Source organism: Electrona antarctica, assembly GCF_951216825.1.
Source record: "Electrona antarctica genome assembly, chromosome: 6".
In the NCBI taxonomy this organism is placed as follows: domain Eukaryota; kingdom Metazoa; phylum Chordata; class Actinopteri; order Myctophiformes; family Myctophidae; genus Electrona; species Electrona antarctica.
Genome location: NC_136811.1, coordinates 13,775,136 through 13,802,526, shown reverse-complemented (window position 1 = coordinate 13,802,526; position 27,391 = coordinate 13,775,136). Strand labels below are relative to the sequence as shown.

The 27,391-nt window shown below is 43.3% G+C and overlaps 1 protein-coding gene across 1 annotated transcript; it reads left to right on the top strand.

Annotated features, from left to right (window-relative positions):
• Nucleotides 1–9,724: 9,724 nt before the first annotated feature.
• Nucleotides 9,725–27,342, top strand: trpv6 (transient receptor potential cation channel, subfamily V, member 6). Its single transcript, XM_079504836.1, has 16 exons — nucleotides 9,725–9,894; nucleotides 11,573–11,670; nucleotides 12,502–12,624; nucleotides 13,531–13,671; nucleotides 13,853–13,951; nucleotides 15,103–15,278; nucleotides 15,816–15,962; nucleotides 16,553–16,632; nucleotides 17,038–17,173; nucleotides 17,357–17,443; nucleotides 21,971–22,047; nucleotides 22,798–22,963; nucleotides 23,437–23,503; nucleotides 23,998–24,266; nucleotides 25,241–25,347; nucleotides 25,773–27,342. Exons 1-16 carry the CDS (start codon nucleotides 9,764–9,766, stop codon nucleotides 26,029–26,031), a joined length of 2,163 nt encoding a protein of 720 aa, XP_079360962.1. The 5' UTR covers nucleotides 9,725–9,763; the 3' UTR covers nucleotides 26,032–27,342.
• The last annotated feature ends 49 nt before the right edge of the window (nucleotides 27,343–27,391 follow it).

Sequence of the window (27,391 nt, the reverse complement as noted above, 5' to 3'; positions counted from 1 at the left end):
TGGAAAAGTTTACATCAGAGCAAATAGTGTCTATTTTACGTCATGATGACGTACAATGATAAGAGCGCCCCTCACTTCACACGGGTGTGATTTCTTTACAAAGACATTCAGTGTAGACGCAAAAAAAAAGGAGCATACCAATAATATAGAGCCCTGGTCAGCCCCAGTCAACTAGGGTTTCAATTAGTTATGGCCAACTGTAAAGGGAGTGCATATGTATATTTCACAGGTCAGCTCTTTTTGTGTGGTTGAGAGTGATGTCATGATTGTGAATGTGAGAGAAGGGTTAAAATAAGTGGACAGTAGCTGCTCTCACCTCCATTACAAGGAGGGCGATACAGCATGTGCTGGTCACTGTTTTTGCTAAATGTGTGCTGTGCTTTATGTATTAAACTGCGTGAATGTGTATGTGTGCTGTACATAATGATGTGCGTGTGCGTGTGTGTGTGTGTGCGTGAATTTTGAGGGCCAGTGTGAAGCCATGCACATGAGTAGTTGTGTTTGTTTGTATGATTGTTCACCACTATTCCACTATTGTGCAAATTTGTAAAATAAATAATATGACTTTATTTAAATCCTTGCATTCGCTTGTTATTTCTCTGATGTTTTAAACATCACTAGCCATGGCCATAAAAATAATACAAAATAATGGAGTGAACGATCAATCTGGGGATCCTTTTTCACCCTAAAACATGATCATCGGGTATTATTATAATATAAGGAGGAAGAACTTTTTCCAAAAAGTGTACAGTATTTGTTAAAATCATGCTTTTATGTGGACACGCCCACCAGTTCATTAAGTATGCCTGGTTTGCCTGGTGGGTGGTGATGGGTGGTGATCCACCTGAAACCACGACTCCAGGGTGTCGAATGAAGTACTGTCACCTCAGGTCACAGATAATAGGAACTCAAGTGAAGTTTGGTGGTCTTGGTTTCTATTGTTTGTTATGGCTATTAACATGATTGTGGCGACACCTTTGACCTTTTCTGCACCTGGCTCGCTGATAACAAACTATCCTTACACCTGGGAAAAACTGAATCCATTCTCTTTGGCTCTAATAGTAATCTCAGCAAGGCAAATGGCTTCTTGGTTAGAGTGGGTGACAATGTTATCACACGTAAAGATGAAATTACCTACCTAGGTTCCATCCTGGAGGCTAATCTTTCCGGTGATAAAATGGCCACCAACGTAATCAAAAAGGTCAACCATAGAACAAGATTCCTTTACAGGATCTCCTCACTGGTCAACAAAAACACCTTGAAGACCTTAACAGGAGCCCTTGTACAGGGTTTCTTTGACTATGCATGCACCTCCTGGTACCACAGCACCTCAAAGGCCCTTAAAACCAGGCTCCAGACTTCCCAAAACAAACTGGTCAGGCTCCTACTTGACCTAGCCCCCCGAACCCACCTCACCCCTGCCCACTTCGACAGGCTGGAATGGCTTAGGGTCGACGACAGAGTACAGCATCTTGCAATGGGTCTGGTCCACAAGATTCGATACACCACCAAGATACCCATGTACCTGTCTAGATACTTCCTTAATGTTAACGAAGTCCACACCCACAACACCAGAGGGAGTGCAACGAACCATGTACAACCCAGATTCGGCACAAACAAGGGACTAAATTCTTTTCGCTCCTATGCCACCAAAATGTGGAACGCCCTACCAACTGTCATTAAGACATGCGAATCCCTTGACTCCTTCAAAACCGCTCTCAAAGGGCACCTACGGACGGCTGCAATTCGAAACTGGCCCCTGTAAAATCGGAATCCCCCAAACACGAACGCAAGGACAACACAAGAGACGGTCGCGGCCACACAGCCAACTCAAGGTATGGCCACTGAGCCGACTTGGGGACCCAACGCAAGGACAACACAAGAGACGGTCACGGCCACACAGCCAACTCAAGGTACGGCCACGGAGCCGACTTGGGGACCCAACGCAGCTCCTCCCAGGAAAACAAACAAATTAACGGAGCTGAACGTGAATCCCCCCCACCGCCCACCCCCTTTTTTTCCCCCTCACTGTATATGTTTCTTTTCCCTTTTTACCTCCTTTATGATGAATTCCTGTTCTGTCTATAGAAGTGTCTATTTGTACGTCTCTAAATGTTTTGATGATTTGAACATGGTGGACCCTATTGGAAACAAGTGTAATGCTTAATTGGGTCGTCCACTCACAGTTAACAGCCTTTGTATTGAGTTTGTGCTTGAAATGTACTGTAATTCTGCAAACTGTTAATAAATTATTCAATCAATCAATCAATCAATTTCTATTTCAAATATGTGTATCATTTCTTACTTGGCCTAGTGGGAATGTGCGTGCAAAGGGCAAAAACAATCAGTCTCCGGCCTTGCGGACACTTTGTAGATCCTCAGGAAGACTATAAATAAATAAATAAATAAACTAGAACGGTGCAATTCTGGGAAATTGTAAGTGTGGTTGCACTGACGCAAGCTGCGAGGAATCCACTGGGAAAGTCTAGAATATTCCTGTTCTTGATCAATTCTGTCTTGCCATTTATATTGTGATATCAGAACAGGGACAGAAAAATGACTTAGTGTTACAGAAAAGGTTACAAAAAAACCTCTATTGAACTCAATAAACAAAAAAGAAAGAAAAAAAACAGGTTTACTTTAGCTGGCATAATAGTTCTCGGACTTAGAACAATAGCGTGTTCCCTACAGCAACCACATTAATACATGAAAGAATATTCTGCAGGCTAATTAAGGTGCATGCCCTACTTTCAAGAGAGAATGCTGACAAAATGCCTAAAATGTCAAATGAATAGTAAAAGGACATGCAGTAGCCTGCATAAATAAGCCTCGATTTGAATAGGCCTAGAAATTGGAACAGGAATAGCACAATAGAGAAGTAACACATCACCCATTCAAGCAGTATACTGTATGACAATAGGTTTCTCCTTGCTATTCTGAAACAGGGACGTGCACACATATGCATCAAAGGGGGCTTTCTGGTGGAAGAAATGCAAATGCCACTCCTTTCCATGCCATACCGGAAGGCAGCATTCAGGAGAATAGCTTATGAAATCCATGTCGTACACTACACTCCACTAAAAGAGTGCTGGGTTGCGCCCCGAAAATAGCTGATCTACAAGCTCTCAACACGTTGCAGCGCAACGCGTTGAGAGCGCGTTGTGTCCAAAAGTGCCCTCTTACGGGATTTTAGCCCCTGCCCCTCTAACACACTCTGCACGTCCCTCCTTGCCATTCTGAAATCACCTTGAAAATGTGAAAGAGCAGCCTTGGCGGCCCGTGACTGTCTGATGGTGAGATCAGCAGGTTTGTGTGGAATCGTGGCTGAGGATCTGTCGAGTTCAGCAGATAACAGAGAGAACAGACACCGCTCTCCCACATCCCCCGTTCCTCCCATGAGTCCCATCACCGATTCATTATCGGATAAGATGTGGACAGAGACTAGACAGACTGATAAAAGGCCCCCGCTACACAACCTCTCTACTGCACCGTTCTGTCTGCCAGGCCTGGCTGCCACTGTAGCTGCAATTAGTTTGAACAACAGATTTTAACCACATGAACCCGAGCATCCCTATTCTGGGGTGCATTGCGTTGTGTTAAATCAAGAGTGTGTAGAACAGCTATTTTTGGTGAAGAGATTTGGTGGAGGGAAAAAATAAGTGGGCCTAGACTAGAACCCCGTCCCTGGGGGACCCCAGCCAACTAGGATTTGAGTTCAAGGGGGGCTGTACAGCCCCTAAGGGGGCGTACAAAGTTTGTGGGGGGCGCTGGAATTTCCATCGCCCGCCACAAACTTCTCTGTATGTAAGATCCGTGACATTCCTGTGACAGGGCTGTGACGGCCCTGTCATTCAGTGCTGTGCGAGGGGCCTGATCGATGTGACAGTCTCCCTCTACCTACGGGTGGTGGCTGGCGGTGAGTGATGTTTCAGCTGAGCCGCATGCACGCAGAACAAGACGACACCAGCCAGTGTCCCATGGCAAGTTATGAAGTTTAATAGCCATCTAGAGAATACAGTATTGGACAGATGACGTGACCAAAATATATGAGACATGGACAACAACAGAATGAATAGAACGTGCATGTCCTATCATTGTGCACAAACGTCTGTTGCGTATAAAAATCCGGCGACCCAAGGATCAATTTGTTGCATAAGATAAGGGAAGGATCGAAGACCAATTTGTTGGAAAGATGGCGAGAAAGGCCATTTAATGGATACAAATAAATGATATCTATTCTGTAATGCTAATTAGAAAGGACTGTAAATATATATATACCTTCAATAACCCAGCAGGGAGACCAAATACCGTGCTGTATTTACCTTAAAAATGAGTGATTAGCCCTTTAAATCTTGAATGACAGCCACGGTACCATAAAAAATAGAAGGATACCTTAAAAACGAATTGGAGACAGACGAAATAAAGTTCTGAGAGGAAGTTTAAGGGTTTAACTGTAATTTTGAGTAGGTAATAAAGTCAATTTACATAGAGAACGTGCTACATGGTTCAGATAATAATAATAATAATAGTACAATACATCACTATAATTTAGAGTATTCAATTGTTCCAATATGGATCCGAACTGAACCTGAACTCCTCTTCACAGTATGTCCCAGGCATTAATACTGTAGATCACGTCAGTTGTTGATAAACGTTCATTGGCTGAATAGATAGTTCATTTCCGCAATATCCCACGGTGGTGCTGGTTGTCGAGCACTCATTGGACCAGCACATGGATGATGAGACTGGTATCGTTGATGTCGCCTCAAGCCGGGAGAGCGTGGACGCTGGCGTTGCCAGGCAACCTGAAGATAACATTATTTGGTATCGTTGATGTCGCCTCAAGCCGGGAGAGCGTGGACGCTGGCGTTGCCAGGCAACCTGAAGATAACATTCTTTCCCTGCACTGTGAACTTTCGACAGAGAGAAATGCTCCTTCTCACTAGGCCCCAAGGCCACACTGATATCGAAGCAGCTGCATGTAAACTAAAATCAAGTCTGTGATCTCTGGCGTAACAGGGCTCTTCCAGTTTCTCAAAATCAACCTGGCTGCAGTAATAAGACCTGCAGTCACTAATGCATGTTGTGCCTTGAAAACATCAGGTTCTTGAGCTCTGCAGTGTTGTTAGCCAAGCTGTGTGACACATAGTGCCGTTCGTAGCATAAAAATATGTAGAATTCTTTACCCAATGAGTCCTGTGTAGCCTATAGTAGGCTACAATGGAAAGAAAGTGTAACCCACAAGCTTGGTATTCAAACACAATACAGGCTAGACCACTACAATGCCCTGTCACATCCCCTCCTGTCCTGTTTTAAACATTATTCGTTATAAGAGAGACCAGTTTAACGACAATCTGGATAGGTTCCCTTCTGGTCAGCAAAAGTCACCATTACATTCTCCATTCATTGTGAGATTGTGAGGTACAGTACAGTGGGATATATAGCAGCAGAATGAAGGGGACACACCATGGATGAACGGGAGAGACCCAAATGCTTCACAGCCAGGAATACAAGTAAGGTTTGGCTAATAAATATCTTTTAATAATGCTCTAAAGAAGACTGCCAGTAGCCTAGTAAGCAAATCAAGTTTGTCATCAAATTTGTCAACTTGAATGTTGATTTGTTCCTCCATATTACCAGTAGATTGTCAGCAAATATACTATTATAATGGTGTGGTATCATAGCCTTGCAGTGGCTAGACGCAAATCTGCCAGTCATATTAGTATGGCCAAGCCAAGCTATACAAAGGCCTATGTTTAATTTCGAAAATAGAAGATCTACAGACTCACATGCAGTTGTGAACTTGTAGACCACACTTGCCATTTTCTGCTATAGGCTAGATATCAGATGGACCTACACCATGTTCATGATCTCTTCTGTGTTATAGAACACACAAGTGAACAGCAGCTGTATAATTAGTGGTGGTCAGGTTCATTAGAATGTGCTGGATTGAAAGGCAAAAGGTGTGGCCTTTTTCCTTAACCCACTTTAAAGGGACCATTTCTGGGGTCTTTTTTTTAACATACTCTGGCTTCTCCAGAGTATATATATTAAGTTGCTTCATTCAATATTTAGATATTTAACATGCAATTCATCAGAGCTAATAGTCCTATATAAACCCATTGAACTTCAAACTAAATTGCAACCATCTTAAACGCATTGAATTTTAAAACAGTAACACACATCCCTGGTTCTTCTGGTGACTGATATTGTCTTTCTAATGCGTGAAGGGCCGTGTTACTGAAGAGAGTATCAAATACACGGCCTCGATCTTCACGCATTAGCAGGACAGCGTCAGCCACCAGAACCAGGGATGTGTGTTTTCTGAAGTTCACTGGCTTTATATAGGAGGGGGGTGTGTCCGATCAAATGAACAACAATTATCTAAATGATATTGAATCAAGAAACTCAAAAACTGTCTGGGTTGCTCACAAAAGCCAGAGTGGACGTCAAAATGACCCCAGAAGTGTTAGCCATTTAAATTAACTTCATATAATGTAGCTACAGCAAATATTGCCGGCCATTCCTAACACAAAAGACATTCTGTGAGACAGCCTGTCCCACCTGTAGGGTGACCAGATGTCCCTCTTTGCATGGGACAGTCCCTCATTTCCAAGACTTTTCAGGCGTCCCACAAATTGAGACCCCGTCTGTCCCACATTGTGACTGGCAGGCAATTGCATCAGTGTTCAAATGCCCTAATAGTTAGTCCCCTAATAGTTGGCATTGGTTTTTAAGCCTGTTAAAATAGCATAAAAATAAAGCATGATTTCAAAACAAAATGTGAGACACCAGAGGAGTTTATAAATTATAGCCAATAGGCCATGGTCGAATATGACATCAAGGCATTTAACAGCAACTCAAGTAGTTACTATCCCGGTACTCCAGTATCGCTTGTGTGGGACAAGTGGGATGGGGGGGCGGGGTCCCCCCATCCCACTTGTCCCACACAAGCGATACTTCTGTCCCTCAAATGAACAGTTTGGATCTGGTCACACTCCCACCTGACAGGACCTCACAGGAGACTCTCTCAGTTTCACCTGACAGGACCTCACAGGAAACTCTCTCAGTTTCACTACAGACAAACAGCACTCACACCAGACGAGACGGCAACGTTGCAACATGAAGTCTGTGCCAACACAATAGAAGACTTCCCACCATTGATCTTTTAAAACTTAAGGCTTTAGTCGCTATTGGACTATTAGGCTGCGGCGTGCCCACTTCTTTTATTCAAAATGGACAGCTGTTGTGACAGAGATGCCAGGGGACCCATGTTCCGAAACAGTGGGCGGAACCACAAAATCATGTTTTTATGTTGATATTGTGTCTCTATAAAGACATTAACAGGATGGAAAACCACGGGTATTTATGACGGCACCTAAACACCGTGCTGGGGCTCTGGTAAACAGCTATTATCCCAGCAATACTAAAATGACGGCCACGGCTCGAACCATTAGCCAGGCTTCCTATAGCAGCCTGCTAAACCCTGTTTATCCTGTGGCCAACCGGCCTCTTACCTCATAACCTATATATGGTACAGCAAAACAGCTGTACGCTACTACCCAAGGTAACTTCTAGTAATAGACAAGGTGAATGTTGTCGACTGATTCAGCAGTTTACCGGCATTTCAGGACTATTGTGGTGAATTTCAGTTTCAGCATGGTTCACTTTTTTTCCCCAGTCACTCTGAAAAGTGGCTGTTTGGGAGAGGCAAATATTCCGTTTAACCTTTGTTGCTGAAATACAGCAGCATAGCATGTCCTCATTGGACAACATGTGGCCAACCTCTGAATGATCATTATGGACTTTGGAATGTAGCAATTAACCGTGTTTGTGAAGAGTCCCGGGTTGACACATCGAATGGTGTTAAACATGTTAAATCATTCTGAATGAAAGCTAATTTGTTATGAGTGTGTGAGTGAGTGAGTATACAAGCAAGGTGCAGCATGTTGGAAAAGCATACATCATCACCACATTTGCTGTGACAAACACAGCAGAGTAAGATAAGATGATATAGCAACAGATTCATATCACAGAAACGAGCCAGCACAACATTTGGGTGCAGCAAATGGAAACCATGGAATGAAGATGACTGGAACTTCTGGGTTTGGTTACAAACCGGTGTTCAGATGTTCTGGCGTTGGCAGATTCAGAACCAGTTTGCCTTAACGGTTCACTAGATAACAATGACAATTATGTGATGACTGTCATGATGTTGCACATTTCTTATGGGGGTCATGAAGGTGCAGAATATGAACCTTTGATGGTACAGTAGCAAGTTATAATGCTGACTTTATTTGTTATATCTTCACACCCGTGTGAAGTGAGAGGCGCTAATATATTAAAGTCTAACTCATGTTGCTATGATTAGGTGATGTAATGGTGATGTAAAACAAACAGTGACTAAACAAACATTAAATAAACAAAACTAAAAACAAACATTAAACCTGTATCCTATAATCCCCCAGTATGGACAGTATGAGTTATAACTAAGGGCCAAACAAGCGACACCTCACTCTCAGGTGACACAATACAGGGAATTAATTGATATCTGCCTGATAATAATAATAATAATGTCTGGTGTAACAGTGGATTAAACCTCAAAGGAAGACTTTTCCTGTGGCGATGTCTAGTGACCACTCCTGGTGAAAGTATAGGCCACGCCTCCCTCCTACCTGTCCCTCCCACCTCTACCAGTATGTCAGACTGTGTTCCCGCTGGCCACTCCACCTGTGACCTCCCTTGCACTGCTGCCATACAAAGGCTAAAGGTTTCACTTCTCCTCAGGACATCAGTGGGATATTCTTTTATGTGAGGCTGCATGCCGTCTTCAACTGCGTGTAATGACTGAGCAACACTGGGAACTGCAAAGGCCCATCCGCTGCCCTGCGTTTTAAAGGTAAGCATGATGACAACGGTTTATTTAATTATACGTTATTTTCATGAATAATGCCTATAACTTATTCTGCTTTTGTTTAGCAAAACCTTGTTGATAGTGTAATCTGTAGTTTGAAGTTGAATTTAACCAGGTTCAATGTGTTTTTATTAAGGCTACATCACAAAGAGAATAAACTAGAATACGATTGAGCCTTGAGGTGTCATAATTCAATGAAATATCTGAAGTGTTGTGTCCATCTGGTAACCCATTGATGTACCTTCATACTGTACTACTGTATGTATGATGAATAATGTATGGTTTTCGGACCCCATGCAGGAAGACTTGGTGCCATTGGCATCAGCTAAACATCAATCATTGATCATTTAAATAATTAATTAATTAATTAATATGTACATACATTAACACCCACCTGCCTTGACCACTTAAACCCTACATACTTTGTCGACACCCATGGGTATACGTTACGTATACTGTTGCAATGGGACACGTTGTGCAGAGCTTGTAGATCTGCCATTTTTGCTGACTGTTCACCCAGCCAGAGTACGGACAGTCGTACACTATATGTGGTTAAACGCTATCTATAACTACAGTAGGTGTTTACACAGGCCCTCATTGTCACTGAAACAAGCAGTATAGTTAAATCAGATCCTTCCTTCCAAGGTTGGTGCCCCAACTGATATCAAAATCATAACTCTTGGTCTTCAAATGATGTGGTTAGGTGGTTTTGTCCTGACAAACTTGAGAATTGACTGAACATTTCACTTTTGTTTGATCAGGGTGGTTCTGTTTCCATCGCACCCAGCCCGCCGCCCCTACACCTCCTCCTAGTACCGTCTCCCACAATCAGTCACATACCGGTCCCCAATGTCGCCGGCTCTGGCCAGATCCGCTCCGAGCGAGCTCAACCACTGGTGGAGCAAGCTGAGGTTCCGCCTCCAGAACAAGAAAGGGTGGAACGAGATGTTGGCCGAAACGTACCTGCTGCAAGCCAAACAGTGAGTGTCCTGCTGACCACATGCAACATCAAACAGCAACCTCAAGTTCCTCAACACAGAATACCTCATAGGCATGCTGAGGCCTGATTTATACTTAAGTTGTGTACGCGTGCATGGGGTCATGCACCGAAAATAGCCAATCTAACAGGCTTGACGTGTTGTGAGACTGTATTTAGGCTATTTTGGGTGCACGCCTGCACGGCACAGCACAACAGTTCATAGGCGTGCTACTTAATTATTTGCTTCCCTCGTTGCCTTTTCTACCCAACTTAACCCTAACCTCAGACGATAGGCCTATAGGGGAATTGAGGAAAAGTGTTACACAAAATAGGCCTATATAGGCTTAAATTAAATGAAAGGTAAACACTAAACAATTACACAATTAAACGCATGTTTTAGCACAGTGAGATTCTTCATTTACTCTTGTATACTGTATACACTGACACCACGCTAGACAGGATTAGGAACGCCCAAAAACGTCACATCCGGTTTTAGCCTGGGGTAAGAATTTTCTATGGCTGCCAATGCAACTTAGTCCAATCCTTAATCACATACGGACAAACATCTATGCCAATGCTATCTAACTTGCGGAGGTAGCGTGCCTTGTCCACGGGCAACAGATCTTTCAACGTATGGCATTGCAAATACGTTTGATAATCGCTACTGAGTCTGCTCAATATTGTTTTGAAAATGCCGCAAATTGCATTGCAGTGAACGAGCGCAAATCACAACTTCCCCAGGGGGTGGGCGGAGTCACAGTTTGAGGCGCTGATTACGCGCCGTGGTGTCAGTGTATAGCAAACATAAAAAACAGAAATCCAATTTAACCGCACATTTAAAATTTTGTCTTTGAAGCCTATTGCAGTTATAGCCTACCTCTAAAACCACAAGGTTATTTTAAAAATTCCAATCAAACTAAACGTATTGTTATGGTCGTCGAAACTCTAGACAACTCTTACGTAAACTAAGCAGTACTCCTAACATTAGCATTCATAGACATCATGATTCTCAAACATGTGTAATCATAAATATTTAAGACTGGTTAGATATTAGGGTCCTAATAGACAGAAAATTATCTCCACAAACTGTCAACCTTCCAAGTGACTCCAATGAAAATACATGCCTACATAATCCAGTAATATCCAACAAAAAACAAACATCTTCAGTCTGTCCAAAAACCAGGTAATCATGATCAAAGTCCCAAAAATAAAATAGCAATACCTCTATGTCAGGATGGAGGCTCCAGGAGATTCCTGTTCCTTCAATCTGTTTCAGATCAAAATATCCACCATCAGAACATCTTCTGTGATTTGACAAAACATCCCTTATTCAGGTCTCAAAGTTTATCCAACACGCTATTCAATGGTTTAAACTTCTAATTCAGATCACAATGTAGGCTTTAGAGTCTCTGACAAACCACCACACCAAACAATCTTTCATGGACAAAATGGAAGCCTGGCTGGCTGCCTCACTTCCTGGTACTTTCATAGCCTTTCCTGGTATACCTCACTTCCTGTTATCTTCTTAGGTTAAAACAGGTGCTAATAGCTCTATATTCTGATAGTACTCATTGCTTTAGAGCAGCTGGGGTCGCTGCCATGTTGCCTTATTGTGGTGGACCTTTTTTTATCAAAATTATGCCTGATTTGATTACCCGTTTTTCTCTTCCCTCCTTTAGATCAAATGAGATTCCTCTCTTCTTCGCGGCTCAAAAGGATAGTGTGGGATGCATCAAGAAACTCCTGAGCTGTGCTTCCACAAATATCTTCGAGAGAGGTTAGTGCAGCCCGTTTAAGCACCATTGTAAAGCCTAGCCGCAATTTAGTTTAGTTGCAAATTGCGGGTAAAGCCATGTCTTTGACTTCCCCTCAATTACAAAATGTTTTTGACCACTTAAACACTTCAGTGGCCCATGTCCCCAAGGGGTTTATACCTGCACCTCCTTTATTCCCTCTACACAAATCTCTTTGCCGAAAATAGCCGAGCTACAAGTTCACAGCGCGTCACGCTGCGATGTGTTGGGAGTTTGTTGATCAGCTAAAGCTCGGCCCAGAATAGGGACACTGGGCTTTCACACGGTTAAAAGCTTTGAAGCTCATCCCACTATAATTTCCCATTGGCAGCCCATTCATCCAAACAGAAAAAGTCCTATCTGACGTCAAACTCACCAACATTGCAACTGTACGAAAGGCTTGAATTACCCTCTTTCTATCTGCAAAGTGTTTGTTTCATGAAAATTCACCGTAGACATGTTCCATCTTCCTGTCAAGAAATTCCTTGCATTATTTTTTATAAATGTCAGTGTTTGGAAGCGCTCGTTATCAGTAAAGCAACCTCCTGCTGGCTCCTGCATTATGTACAAATTCAAAACAGGTGGTACACAGGGCTGTTGAGTGATATCCAACGAGCACATCCAAACTCCTTTGCTGGCAAGATGGACGCGGTCTGCATATGGTCAATTGTGGCCTTGAATATGTTTATCAGTTAAACCAGTGGTTCTCAATCGTTTCCGGATCGTATGGTCCACTCAAAAACTTGAGAATATTTTGTCAATTATTTTGGGGCCTCGGCCCTGCTAAACATAACATTAATGTACGTGTCATGCAGGTGCTCTGGGAGAGACAGCACTGCACATCGCCGTGATGAACGACAATGTAGACGCTGCCGTGGCACTGATGGAAGGTGCACCGGAACTTATCAACGAACCCATGACCTCTGAACTCTTCCAAGGTAGAACGCCACATCCATGCCCAATATTGTTGTGGTGAAAGTAAAAGTCTGTTATTTAAGCGATGATTCATGTGCGCGTGTGCACACACACACACACACACACACGGTAGTTCTGTTTTTGAGGACATGTTTGTCAAAATGTTGACCGATGAAGTGTGTGTGTGTGTGTGTGTGTGTGTGTGTGTGTGTGTGTGTGTGTGTGTGTGTGTGTGTGTGTGTGTGTGTGTGTGTGTGTGTGTGTGTGTGTGTGTGTGTGTGTGTGTGTGTGTGTGTGTGTGTGTGTGTGTGTGTGTGTGTGTGTGTGTGTGTGTGTGTGTGTGTGTGTGTGTGTGTGTGTGTGTGTGTGTGTGTGTGTGTGTGTCATTCCAACAAAACATCTCTGTAACCACTTTTAACCTGGCATCTCTATTTTTGAAATTATAAAATAGGTCATAGTTAAGGACAGGAACCCCTTTTGGTGTTAAGCATTATTACTTTAGCTATTGAAAAATATCAGATATACAAGCTCATAGCGCGGCGGTTTTATGCCGCGCTATGAGCTTGTAGATCTTTGTAGTTATTTGATACACAGATGGGTGTCCTCGGCCAAATACAGATACCGGTAGTTCTGGGGGTCCTAGAAATGAAGAAGGTTGAGCACCACTGACATGGAAACATAGGTTTTTCAGAAAACTCTCAGGATTTAGAAGACATTTGTAGAATCTGGTGTCAATCCTACATGGGTTAAGTGGCTTAACCTTATTAAGTCCTAAAGGTAAAAGGCTAAAGGTTAACCACTGTACACAAGAATTGTGAACATTTTTAATATAATGACACGCTGAAAACAGAGATGCCTGGTTGATGGAAGTGGTGTTAACCTTTACCTATAACCTCTAAACTCTCTCCATCTCTCTCTCTCTCTCTCAGGTATGACTCCTCTCCACAATGCAGTGGTCAATCAGAACGTCAACCTGGTCAGACATCTCATCAGCAGAGGCGGTGACGTGGTCTCTCCCAGAGTCACTGGACTCTACTTCAGGAAGAGGATAGGAGGAAACTTATACTATGGTGTGTGACCGACCGTGTGTGTGTGTGTGTGCTGTGCGTGTGCTTTAAGCCAATACTTCTCAGACAGCAGGTTCATCACGGTTTTACACAGCAGTTGCTGAGTGTACGTATGTGTTTAATGTACAGTAGTGTGTGCCCTGGAATGCTTCCCGTTCATATTTCTTGACATTTTGCTCTGCAGGTGAGCACATCCTGACGTTCGCTGCCTGTGCTGGGAATGAGGAGATTATCTCCATGGTGATGGATGCAGGCGGTAGCACCAGAGTCCAGGACACCCGTGGTATGGAATTCCACTTAATTCCTTCCCCCTCGCAAGAACAGTTCCCCATTATTGACCAGGGTCCCATATAGCAGTGGTGCCCAAACTTTTTCATGTCAAGGACCCCCAAATTGAGAGCGGGTGGGGTCGACATATGCCCTTACTGGGTTCACTGTCTTGCGTTTGTCTTGTGTCTGTGTTTAATGGCCACTCCAATGCATTTACAATGGAAGCCCATATGGTTTGACCAAACATTTTGTTTGATGGGGGGAGGGGGGCAAGTCAGGTGTCAGACACAAGGCAAGTGTCTTGAATGCAGCCCAGTAAGGTCATATGTCGACCGCGCCCGCTCACCTCCGCCACACCCCCTCCTGGTGCCATCTTGGATCCTAAAACACAATATAAACAAAGGAAGAGAGGTGGGGCAGAGAAAAGCCCTTTTCCATAGATGCCCCCTCCCTGTTCTCCATTTTCCCCACCCCTCCCAGTGGCTCCAACAGTAAAAATGCAGCTAGAATGTAGAAAGCTAGTTGTTTTTATTCTAATGCGGGTATTTTAGTAGCTCCAAACTTTTTTTTCTTCCCACTAATCGTTTATTAATAGTGTCATGGTACTCACAGTCACACATGCACCATTATTTGTTACCCTCGAGCTGCCAGCTGCTTGAAAATCAAGGCCCGGCCCTGGGTTCTGTGTGAATGAAGAGAAAATACAGTTTGGAGCTACTAAAATATACCCGCATTAAAATGAAGACAACTAGCTTTCTACTATTCTAGCTGCATTTTACTGTGGGAGGGGTGGGGAAAATGGAGAACTGTCCCTAGACAAGCTTGCGTGGTGGTGTATTTTGTCAGGCTACAAAATTATGTGTATGGAGTTAAGTACTGCATGGACATGGAATCTGCCTTTGCTGTCACATGTCTTACATACTGTACTGTAGTGGTAATGGTACAATTTAAAAAAACAATCACATATTCAGAGAAGGAGATAACTCGCCTACAAGTTACTCAACTTGTCATCACATAAAGGACAATAAAACATCAAATCAGTTTACGTAATAAACAAATTATATATTCTAATGGTGTGCCGTCCTATTTCTACACTGTAGATAATTTGTCATTCATTTCTCCTTCCTTCCTTCCTTCCTTCCTTCCTCCCTCCCTCCCTCCTAGGTAACACAGTGCTTCACGTTCTGGTCCTGCAGCCCAACAAGTCCATAGCGTGCCAGGCCATGGAGCAGATTCTGATCCGTGACGCCGAGCTGGACCACATGGTGCCACTGGACATGGTGCCCAACTACCGCGGCCTGACACCTTTTAAACTGGCCGCCAGGGAGGGAAACACAGTGGTGAGGCAGATCAGATGATGCATGATGGGACGCACTGGTTCAAAACAAAATGTCTGATTCATACTTGGTTGTGTCAGGTCTCACCCCCGTCTGAAAGTAGTCTATAAGGTCATAACGTGTCACAGTGAGACGTGGTGTGAGGTTGTAGATTGGCTATTTTTGGTGAGTGACACGGGCACGCAACTATGTATGTATAAATTACCCTTTTTGAGAAGGTCACATAGACACACGCACGCGCTCACGCACACAGACATTTAACATCTTCATTTGCGTTCACATTTAACAAGAAATTCTTGAACACAAATAGTAGATGCACAGACTTGGAAAACTTAACAACACATGTTTCAGGATACAGATCACGGGTAGGCAGTACAGTACAGGAAGCATCGCCTCCTCCAATTATCACAGACACTGACTGGACATAATTTCACACACACTCACACACTCACCAGAGACGGGGGGAGAATATTGCATCTCTGTGCCTGTGTGTGTGTGTGTGAAATCTTATGAAACCTGTGGTCCTGTGTTCCCATGCAGGCCTTCCAGCACCTGGTTAATAAAAGGAAAGTGCTTCCGTGGAGTCTGGGGCCCTTGACCTCTAACTTCTACGACCTGACGGAGATTGACTCGTGGGCTGACGACATGTCGGTGTTGGAGCTCATCGTAGGCAGCCACCAAAGAGAGGTACAGTACTATGACAGTGTGGAGCAGAGGAGAACTATGATTTAATTATACCAGTGGTTCCCAAAATGTCCTCGAGCAACTTATCAAAGGCGTTTGCGGCCCACACATCTGACCACCACTCAACACTGTGGGCAGCCATTCGGCATGCATGTTTAAAATTGTGTTCTTGGATCAATGGGATATAAACATAGTATACTTTAAGTTCCTGTTTATCGATATCGGTATCACAAGGAAAAGTCATTTTTCAAGGTTAAGGATGGGAACCCCTTTTTGTAACTATATACCTTTCAGGACGGGAACCCATTTTGGTACAGTATATAGCTATGTACAGTATATAGCAACATACATTTTGTGCCATTTTGTAATACATTTTTGAAGTTTTTCAGAAAACGTAGGTCAGGATTTAGAAGGCGTTTTTAGAATCGGCCAGCTGAACATGAATGTCTTCTGCTGTGTGCTCATCAAAGCCAACATGTTTTTGATGACAGAATAATCTGTGGTTTTGAAAGAATTTACTTTAGTTTGGGCAAATGTCAGATGAAAACAGATACAGTTTTGTATTAAACATTTTGATTCGCTCTATTCTTCAGGCTAGAAGAATACTAGAGATCACTCCTGTTAAACAGCTGGTCAGCCTCAAGTGGAATCTGTATGGAAAACATTACTTCAGGTAAACACAACAATCTATTAAAAGTGAAACCATAGAATACACTTCCTATTAAACCTTGAAATGACTTAAAGTATTACGTTTTAAACTGCTATGTGATTTCTTTTTAAATAATGTATACAAATTGTTTGTGGCTCACAAATTGTAAGATGTGTGTTGATTCATGGATATTATTTTCCTGAGCAAAATGTGTTATCATAAAATGTTTCTGGGAAAAAAGCATATTTTCTTAATTTATCCAAAACAGCAAAAGCATTAATTCCAATGTAAATCTTGCACACTAGCTGTGAAGAAATGTGAGCCAAGCGTTATAGGCTACTGTAACAGAGAGGGATAGAAGTATTAATGTAAATATCTGTGAAACATTTCGAGTGTAACTACTAACTGGTGCAAGTTGTCTTTCCTCAGACTGCTGATGATTGTCTATCTCCTGTACATCGGCACCTTCACACTGTGTTGTGTATTTCGCCCCCTGAAGGACGCTCCGGAGAACTACACCAACTCAGCAATGGACAAAACCATTCGTGTTCAGAAAACACTTGATGTGAGTGAGTCACAGACAGACTCAGACAGTTAATATAAACGTACAACGTGTTCATGTCGTGAGGGGTTTTATTTTCTCTACCAAATCGTACTGTTAATTCAATTTGTAAATAATGAACCCTTCTCATAGGGTGTACTGTACTGTATTAATATGCAAGTGTTTTCCTCTCCGCCCACAACCCAGGAGAGTTATGTGACGTACGAAGACCACCTGCGGCTGGGAGGAGAGGTTATCAGTGTCCTGGGAGCTTTGGTCATTCTACTGCTGGAGGTCAGTCAGTCACTATGACAGTAGCCTCCATACCCAGGCTTTCATTTTACTATGACAGTGGTTCCCAAACTTTTTCATGTCAAGGACCCCCAAATTGACACTAATTAGTAATTAGCCTGTGGACCCCCATTTGAAAAGATATGCCAGGGACCCCCATATAATTTAAAGAAAAGAGTTTTACGGCTCTAGCAGTGATTCTCAACCTGTTTAATTTCAAGGACCCCCAGTTTAACATGCATATTAGTCTACAGACCCCCATTTAATGGCATTTATACCTCTGGGACCCCAATTTATATTGTAAAATCAGTGTTAATTTAACACTAGCGGGTCCCATTTGTACACTCTCAGTTACAGACCCACTGCTCGCTGCAGTCTCCACCGGCTCCACCTGGGGGTAAACGTCCTCGTATGTCCCCGAGGCAGCCTGTCACCGTAACTTCTTCAACCACTTCCAACTCCACCGATGATTCCACTATTATCATTCCAGATGCTGTCATTCCATTAGACCCCCCTCTCAACTCTATTGCCAATACTGAGGCTAGCGCTTCCAATGGTAATAGCTCGTCCCGTGCTAATGCTAGCCGGGGTAGCATTCCAGCCCGTTTCGCCAGGAGGCTGGCATGCTATAATAACGAATACTAAGCATAACGCAAACGCCAGCATTCTCATTTTGGGGGATAGTCTAGTTCGCCACTTAATTCTACCGGGGGCTATTACTTACTGCCTGTCTGGGGGAAAGATAGCCGAAATAACAGAGCTTGCTCCAGTGCTTGTGGAAAGGCATCCTACCATCAACATTGTCATCGCGCACGTGTGCACCAATGACGTCATGCGTAAACAATCTATCCAGATGCAAACTGACATGGAAGCCCTATGCAGTAGTATAGAACGTCTAGGAAAACGCTGCATTATATCTGACCCCTTTCCAACTCTCTCCACTAAAACGGAGCATTTTAGTAGACTTTATAGTTTCCACCTGTGGCTGAAGAACTTCTGCAATGCCGTGGGTTACGACCTCATACCAAATTTTGACTATTTTTGGCAAATCTCCAGACTGTATAAGAAGGATGGCATTCATTTAAATAGAAAGGGAACTAAAGTCCTGCAGGATAATTTTATTAAATTCATAGCTTTTAACCTATGATATGTACCGCGGCATGACCCGAAGCAGACTTTTAGACCCACCTCAGTCTCTAGTATTAACTGGGTGGGTCCTGCCGCTATTTGCTCTGTTTATAACGTGTATAATTGCAGTAATTATAATTCTGACCTCAGAACTACCTCTTCTGACACTCACATCTCAGTAATTCCTGTGTCATGTTTAGCCACATGTCTACCACTGTCTCCTACCCCCCCGCCCCATGCCACCTGTGCTAGTCCTACATTCATACCAGTGCTAATTAGAAATAGACCGTACCAGTCCATTCCACCAGCACGATCAGTCAACATAAACAACCTAATCAGACCCCCTACTCATCATCACGCAGTCATCTGCACTCCTGCCACCTCTCCTGTTAGAATGTGTCTCCTGAATATTAGATCCCTGCATCTGAAGTCTGCTATTTGCCAAGATTACATCATGTCAAATAACATTGATTTTTTCATGATCACAGAGTCCTGGCTGGGCCCCCACGACATGGTCTCTCTCAAGGCAGCCACCCCTCCCGACTATTCCTGTCTCGATCGCCCTAGACTGACAAGCAAGGGCGGTGGTCTTGCACTTATTTACAGAAATAATTTTAAATGCTCCTTAGTTGATTTTGGCAGCTTTTCCTCATTTGAGATTCTTGCCTTTTTAATTAAAGGTAAGCTCCCCCTTTTATGCGTTTTAATTTATAGGCCTCCTAAACTTTCTGGTTTTATAGATGAATTCTCAGAGCTTTTATCAGTTATTATGGCCCAGCATGACAGGGTGCAGATCCTGGGTGACTTCAACATTCACAGTACCTGTCCTCCTCGGTTTTAGCTAGAGATTTTATTAATCTTTATGAGTCTTTTAACTGCATAGCAATGGAACTGAATATTATGGTTACGGATTATATTGCCAAGGGGGAGCATGTAAATAGAAAAAAGGAGGGGGCCAAGTATCGATCCCTGTGGTAGTCACTAGTCAGCCCTTAGAAGCCTCCCCAGAAATGGTCAATAAGTTTGTCTCCCACTTCGTGGAAAAAATAGAGGGCATCAGGCTGAAAATCTCCTCTGCACCCACAGTCTCCTCGGATTGTCCCCTATTAACGACCAAATTCCCCCAGTTTCAACAGATCTCCATGACAATCCTAGAAGATATAGTCCCTCACATGAGCGCCACCTCCTGCCCACTCGACACCATTCCCACCAGATTCCTCAAAGAGATTCTCCATACGGTTGGTCCAGACATATTATCCATCATGAACTGCTCTCTGTCCACTGGCTCTTTCCCAGCAAGTTTCAAGAAGGCCTTGGTCCAACCACTACTGAAGAAACCCTCCCTTGATCCCCTGGTCCTGAATAATTATAGACCAATTTCTAAACTCCCATTTTTATCTAAATTGTTGGAGAAGATCATGTCCATTCAATTGCTTGATTTTATGACTTTTAACAGTACGTTTGAGGTTTTCCAGTCTGGTTTCCGAGCACTCCACAGCACAGAGACAGCGCTTTTAAAGGTCACCAATGATTTACTGCTCACTGCGGACTCCGGTAACTGCTCCTTGTTAATTCTTCTTGATCTTAGCTCTGCGTTTGACACTGTTGATCACTCCATTTTAATTGACCGCCTAGAAACCTGGGTTGGCATTGAGAGCGTAGCCCTGAATTTATTCCGCTCCTATCTAACGGACAGATCATTCTCAGTGGTGATCGGAGAAGCCTCTTCCTCTCCAGTCCCCCTCACCTGTGGCGTACCACAGGGATCGATACTTGGCCCCCTCCTTTTTTCTATTTACATGCTCCCCCTTGGCAATATAATCCGTAACCATAATATTCAGTTCCATTGCTATGCAGATGACACGCAACTATACATTCCCCTACAACCCGGTGTCACAGGTAATCTGTCCAGTCTCCTATCATGCCTTTCCGATATTAAAAACTGGATGTCAAATAACTTCTTACAACTGAATGAAACCAAATCAGAAATCATATTCTTCGGTCCCCCTAATTCCACTCAGCCATTCATCTCAGAACTCGGTAGCCTATCCCCTAACGTAAAAGAGGTCGCCCGTAACCTGGGTGTGCTTTTTTTACTCCGGCCTCACTTTTAACCCCCAAGTAACACGAGTAGTGCAAACCTGCTACTTTCAATTGAGGAACATAGCCAGGATCAAAAGCTTCCTGACACCCGCAGATCTAGAAAAGGTAATCCACGCTTTTATCTCGTCTCGTTTGGATTACTGTAACTCGATTTATTCTGGCCTGTGTAAGAAGGCTATATCCCGTCTCCAACTCGTTCAGAATTCTGCTGCCAGACTGCTAACTAATTCAAAAAGACGGGACCACATCACCCCCATTTTAGCCACCCTTCACTGGTTACCGGTTAGCTATAGAATTGATTTTAAGATTTTACTTTTTACTTTTAAAGCTGTAAATGGTCAGGCCCCCCAGTATGTCTCTGACATGCTGGCTCCCTATAAGCCTATACGTTCACTCAGGTCCTCTGACAAAGCGCTCCTTGAGACCCCCACAGCCCATCTTATCAAAAAAGGTGGCAGGGCATTTGCAGTCCGGGCTCCCACACTATGGAACGCCCTACCTATTCATTTACGACTTGCAACATCTGTATCATGTTTTAAATCCCTTCTAAAAACCCACCTTTACGTTAAGGCCTTTTCTTAATTTCTTTTTATATACCTTATTCTATTTTTGTGTGTATGCTTTCATGCTGTGCTCAATGTTATCGTGTTGTAGCTGTGACTACGTTGTTGTTGTTTATTTTTTACCCTGTTTTGTAAAGCACTTTGTGACTGTCTTGAAATGTGCTATATAAATAAATTCATTATCATTATAAAGGTCCATTTGGTTCCAAACTATCATTTAGCATGGGGACCCCCTGGAACTCCCTCAAGGACCCCTGGGGTCCCCCGGACCCCACTTTGGGAACCACTGCACTATGATACATTTAAATATAGATTTAATTCTCCTCTCATTAGCAGCACCATCTCAGAGTTCTACAACACAAGACAGTTCAAAGCGAGTGAAATTCATACATGTATTAATGACAAAGTAGTAGGGATAAAGGGAATACAATACTGATGTTTGAGGCTGATATTTAAGAGCTGCCCCCTTGTGGTCAGACAGTGTGACTGACTGACTGACTGACTGACTGACTGACTGACTGACTGACTGACTGACTGACTGACTGACTGGCTACTGACTGACTGACGGGGGGACGGGGGGACGGGGGAGAATTTTAGAAATGTAGTGGATCATGATAAAAAGCAGTAATAGAATATATATGTTAAAATTAGAAACAGTTGACCCAAGAATACTTTTCACATCAAAGCAAATTAAACTAAATGAAACTAAAACTATGTCTTTTTGCCAATCCCACAGATCCCTGATATAATTAGAGTTGGGGCCAGGCGCTACTTTGGCCAGACGGCTCTGGGAGGCCCCTTCCATGTCATCCTGTAAGTTCAAAAGGATTGCACTGAACCACTGACCACATAGTGCTGGGATGTGGGATCTAAGCCATCTATCTATAAATGCACCAAGTCTCTGTACGTGTGTATATGTACGTATGTCTGTAATCTACGTAACTCGAAAACCGTTCGCCCCACCGACTTTGACACACGCGTTCCACAGGGAGTGCAGTACCCAGTGTCGAGTCCGTCGGATAGCCGGTTGTCCAGAACCAACACAAAAGCCTCTGCCCAGGCTCTGGACAGGGCCTAAATTAGCCAATTGGTCACACTTGATCACCCTTAGAGCTCCATATATGGAGCTGGCCTGTTCTGACATCACAATATTCTGACATCACAATGTTGCACAACTTCGTCCTTCATGTCAGAAAAGTTGCATGTCATCACAGAACTCCATATACTACTGTATGGCCAGAAAATAAATACAGACACACACATAATTCTGCATAAAGAAATCATTGCATAACTGTGTGTGTGCCATGCATTTCCAATCATTCACGAGTAGGCTGGTGCCCAACGGGCCCTGTTCTAGTTTTATGAAAACAAGGTTTTTGGTCATGCAGCACAACTAATTGCTACCAAACATCAAAGCACTGTACAAGTAGTGTCTCATTAAAATGTCAGTTTTGTTTTTTCAGTTTTCACACATTTTGTACATGACATCTTACCATATACGATATAAATATTAAGCTGGTTTGCTAACCCTGGTTGATTTTGGTGCTGTGTGGTTGCTTCCAGCATCGGCTACGCGTTCCTGGTGCTGCTGCTGTGCGTTTTCAGGGCCAGCGGGCTGGACGGGGAGGGCGTGCTGATGGCTCTGTGTCTGGTCCTGGGATGGAGCAACGTCATGTTCTTCGCCAGGGGCTTTCAGATGCTGGGGCCTTACGTCATCATGATCCAAAAGGTACGATACAGGGGATGCTTCCAGTTTGGCACTTTAGTGTTCTGAATAGCGTTTACCTGCACCTTAGGTGAGGTGAGTGAAAAAAGGACCAAGAGGGAAATAGGTTGTGTCAGCCCTAGGGCTGAAAATAGTTAGAGAAACCTGACCTGAATGCCCACAGCACTCCCAAAATAAAGATTCTTCAGGTGCAACGCCAAGGAATGTAACAAGAAAGCATTGACCTCTCAAAAATGTATTTGCCTCACCGGGACAACCAACAGATGCATTTCAGCTAATCAGCCTTCATCAGCATTCAGCATTCAAATTCTTATAATAGTTAGCAGCACATGCTTCAACATACTAAGTGCAAGGCATAGATTGTTTGCACCACTAGTACTGACACACACCTGTACACACATGTTGTTTTGCTCTGCATTGTGGTCAACCTAGTTAGATACTCAGACTTCACGCTGTGTTCTCTTGTTTCCTCCTAGATTATATTTGGGGACCTGACAAAGTTTATGTGGCTGAGTTTCATCGTCCTCATCGGCTTCTCCACCTGTGAGTATATATATTCTGGACATTGTGTTGTTCTGTGGAAATGCAAAATCCCACGTTAGGTATGTCATCCCTCCTGTTCCCATGCTATGTCCTTCTCACGAGATGGGAAAAACCAAACGAGATATCGAAACGTGTTTGTTCCGTTACCGCTCTACCCGTTTCCCATCATCTGTTGGTCAAGTAGCAATGCTTAATGTGTTGTACACTGTACAGTATGCCAAAAATGTTGTCTTAACTGTAAGAAATCTATTGTAAAAATGGACAAAGAGACAAATACAAACCAAAATAAAGGGCCATTCACACCAACCAAACTATACAAATATAGTTTTAAAAATCGTCAAGTGGATGGCAGAGTTCACACCAACTATAAAACAAATACAATTGTGAACGATATAGTTCTAGTGCTCAGTGTGTACAGCGTCTATAGACATCAAAAACATGTGTCCCTGTCGCCCCGCACCCTTCCCCTCTGTCTCCATCTTGTGGCCTCGCAGCTCTGTGGATGGTGTACATGACCCAGGACCCAGAATCCATCCCGTCCTATCGCTCCTTCCCCATCACCCTCTTCTCCCAGTTCGAGCTGAGCGTGGGCCTCATCGACCTGCCCGTGGACCACACCATCCACACACCGCCCATCGTGCACGTGCTGCACTGCTCCTTCTCCGTGGTCTCCTACATCCTGCTGCTCAACCTGCTCATCGCCATGATGAGCGACACGCACTGGAGGGTGGCGCAGGAGAGAGACGAGCTCTGGAGGACTCAGGTACTGTACCGTGCGCTCCATCGTTCACACACCAAATCACAACCGGTATAGTGTTTGTAGGGCTGCAACTAAGCCGTTTTATATGAACAATTTGATTAACCATTTTGACCTGGGAACGATTCTACAAAATGTCTTTTAAATCCTGACAGTTTTCTGAAAAACCCATGTTTCTATGTCAGTGGTTCTCAAACACTTTCATGTCAAGGACCCCCAAGATTATATGTAATTGGCCGCATCTGAAAATATGTTGTTCCAGGGACCCCCCAGAAGCAAAGAGTTGAGTTAAAAATGTTGCGCCACATTTTCAGGATTTTTCTAAAATAGCAGACCTACAAGCTTGTAGTGCGGCACTCGGTGCCGTGTTATGAGCTTGTAGATCTGCTATTTTTCAATAGCTAAATGATAACATAATGCTTAAAACACCAAAAGTTGAGTTACGACACGTCACACCACAATGTGTTGTTGGCTATTTATTTTGACATTTTTGCCTACAATGCCATACCCAAAATAGGGCCTGGTTATTAATCTATTATTATTTTGCATAATCAATTCAACTGTTCCTCCCCTCAGGCACATGCACACATAAACATCAAAGGGGGCTTCAGCCCGTGCCCTTTCACCCGTCTGTCCACACCATGAATGCAGCATTTACTATGGTGGAAGAGATGCAAAATAATGCCTCCTTTCCATGCCATACTCGAAGCATTCAGGAGAATTGCCTTTTTCCGAACTCTCCTGAATTTGAGCTTTTTGCGTTGCAAGAATTTGTCCTCATTCCTCAATGTAGAAATCCATGTCGTACACAGAATATTCTACTACAAACTCTCAACGCATGTAGATTGGCCGATATTTTCGCTATTCTTGGCCAAAAGTGCACTTTTAGGGAATTTCAGCCCCTGCATGTGTAACATTCTCTGCCTAGCTGTCTGCAGCAGTGAGGTCTAACGGTCAGGTCTATATATGTTGTTCTGCAGGTTGTAGCCACTACCCTGATGTTGGAGAGGAGGCTGCCCCGCTGCCTGTGGCCTCGGCTGGGTATATGTGGCCTCAGCTATGGGCTGAAGGACCGCTGGTACCTGCGGTAAGCACCTTTAGACACACACACACACACACAAACGGAGCACCATAACTTCTGGCTTATTTATTTCTATATTTATTTACTTCTAACTTTCTGCCTTAATTGTTATATTTTATTCTTTAGACTATTCAGCTGGGACTTTACTTGACATCTTGTTTTTTGTTTTGTAACCATTTATAACCTCATACCTGTCCTGTACCTAACCTTAACCATGTGAAACGAGTTTGCCAAATTAAACACAATGATTTGAGCATTATACCTGAAGTTAGGTCATTGTGGCTGTTGAGCAACGCATCATGCCGTTTCAGGAGCCACTGTGTTGTTGTTTCTACCTCAGTCTAGTAGTTTCTCTTCAATTTCTGTGCACTCAATCAAACACTGCTCACGTGTTTCATCACAACGCAAATAAACGAAAAGCAATTTCGCAGGGTTGAGAGCCTCAACGACCCGACGAAGATGCGGCGCTACGTGAAGGCCTTCGCCAGAGACGACGACGACGGCGGTAAAGAGAAGGAGGACTCCGAGAAGGGGTCAGGCTCCCTGACGCTCAGACCCAAGCACAGGGGCGGACTCAACCTGAACAGGAAGTCTCTGGCGGGCTGGCAGATGATTCGTAACAGCGCTTTAGGGATGGACAAGGAGCAGCAGGACGCACTCGAGGATGACCAGGACATCAGATATGTCTAGAAACCGTCCCGTTTAAAAAAGAAAAAGAAGCTTCATCCATCCATTGACCGAGCACACAGTATGTTCTTTAACAACAGTACCACTACTAGAGGATGACCAGGACATCAGATATGTCTAGAAATCGGTCCTTAAAGAAATGCTTTATTCATCCATTGACTGAGCACACAGTAAACTCTTTAGCAACATTGCCATGTTATACGCAGTCTTTGGATTTGTTCAGACAGGCAAATCGGATTTGTTTCTGAAATATGATCATTAGGACAAACTGTCCACAGTCTCCACACTGTTCTCAGATCGGATTTGTGTATTCAAACATCGGCGACCCAACCTCATTGGTCGTTGTGGTAACGACATCACGACATAGGCGTGAACATTCATTCGACGATGTCGCTTGCCAAAAATAGAAGATCGACAAGATGGCAACGTGACGCCATGGTGCATGGAAAAGTATGAATCTGCCTTCAGTATCCGAGTGTGGAACACATCTTTAGAAATAAGTTTTGAATCGCATTTCTAATAACCTAGGAATGTGGTTTAAATCAGTTTCCATGTTTTTTAGGGTTTTTTTTTAATTCCATTAATCTGAGCTGGGCTGATATGTCTGAACATATAGCCATGCAGTTACATGCCCAATGCTACCGTAGTGTTGTGGTGGACAGTGTTACTGGACCAGTGAATGGATACGTGCCTTGATCATGGACACTTTGAAGGGAGGTGTCGCCACGATCATTCTGCAACTACTGGTCTCGTCTTCTTATGTTTTATGTGTTATCTTTGCAATGTTAACCACTTGAACCCTAGCGTCCCTATACTGGGCTTGTCATAAAAAGTGAACATTCAGTGAAAATACAACCTCTACTAAGCTCAGAACATGTAGCACTTGTAAGCTTGTAGAGGGGAGGGAAAGAAAGGAGGAGCAGACCAACCAAGTATAGAGACCTGGGGGACCCCAGCCAACTAAGAACAGGGGGTTTAAGTGGTTAAATGCACTGAAACTCAGTAACCACGCTTTGTCACAGTGAAATATTGTATGTAGCACATGCTAGGCGAGAAAATTGCTCAACTGGTAATGTCTGTATGTATATACTGCAGTGTAGTCCATGGTGCAATTATTTATGCAGTATTATGCAGAGAAAAGTCAAGTGTATTATTTTGTATAGGACTGTGTATGCTAATACAGAATATAGAGTAATAATTAGTCTAACTTTATATGCATATATTTATATATATGTATACTATACTGTGTGTGTATATACTGTATGTAATGTGTATTACATTTTTATATGATAATAAAACCATGAAACTACTTTATTGAAGTCAATTAGTGAAAATTAGAACATACAGTGTCAGCTACACAAGT

Bases quoted from the DNA above. Each gene is read 5' to 3' on its own strand.
- trpv6 (XM_079504836.1), top strand. From the start codon at position 9,764: ATGTCGCCGGCTCTGGCCAGATCCGCTCCGAGCGAGCTCAACCACTGG. The intron at 9,895-11,572 runs GTGAGTGTCCTG...TCCCTCCTTTAG, and splicing joins TACCTGCTGCAAGCCAAACA to ATCAAATGAGATTCCTCTCT. The intron at 11,671-12,501 runs GTTAGTGCAGCC...CGTGTCATGCAG, and splicing joins CACAAATATCTTCGAGAGAG to GTGCTCTGGGAGAGACAGCA.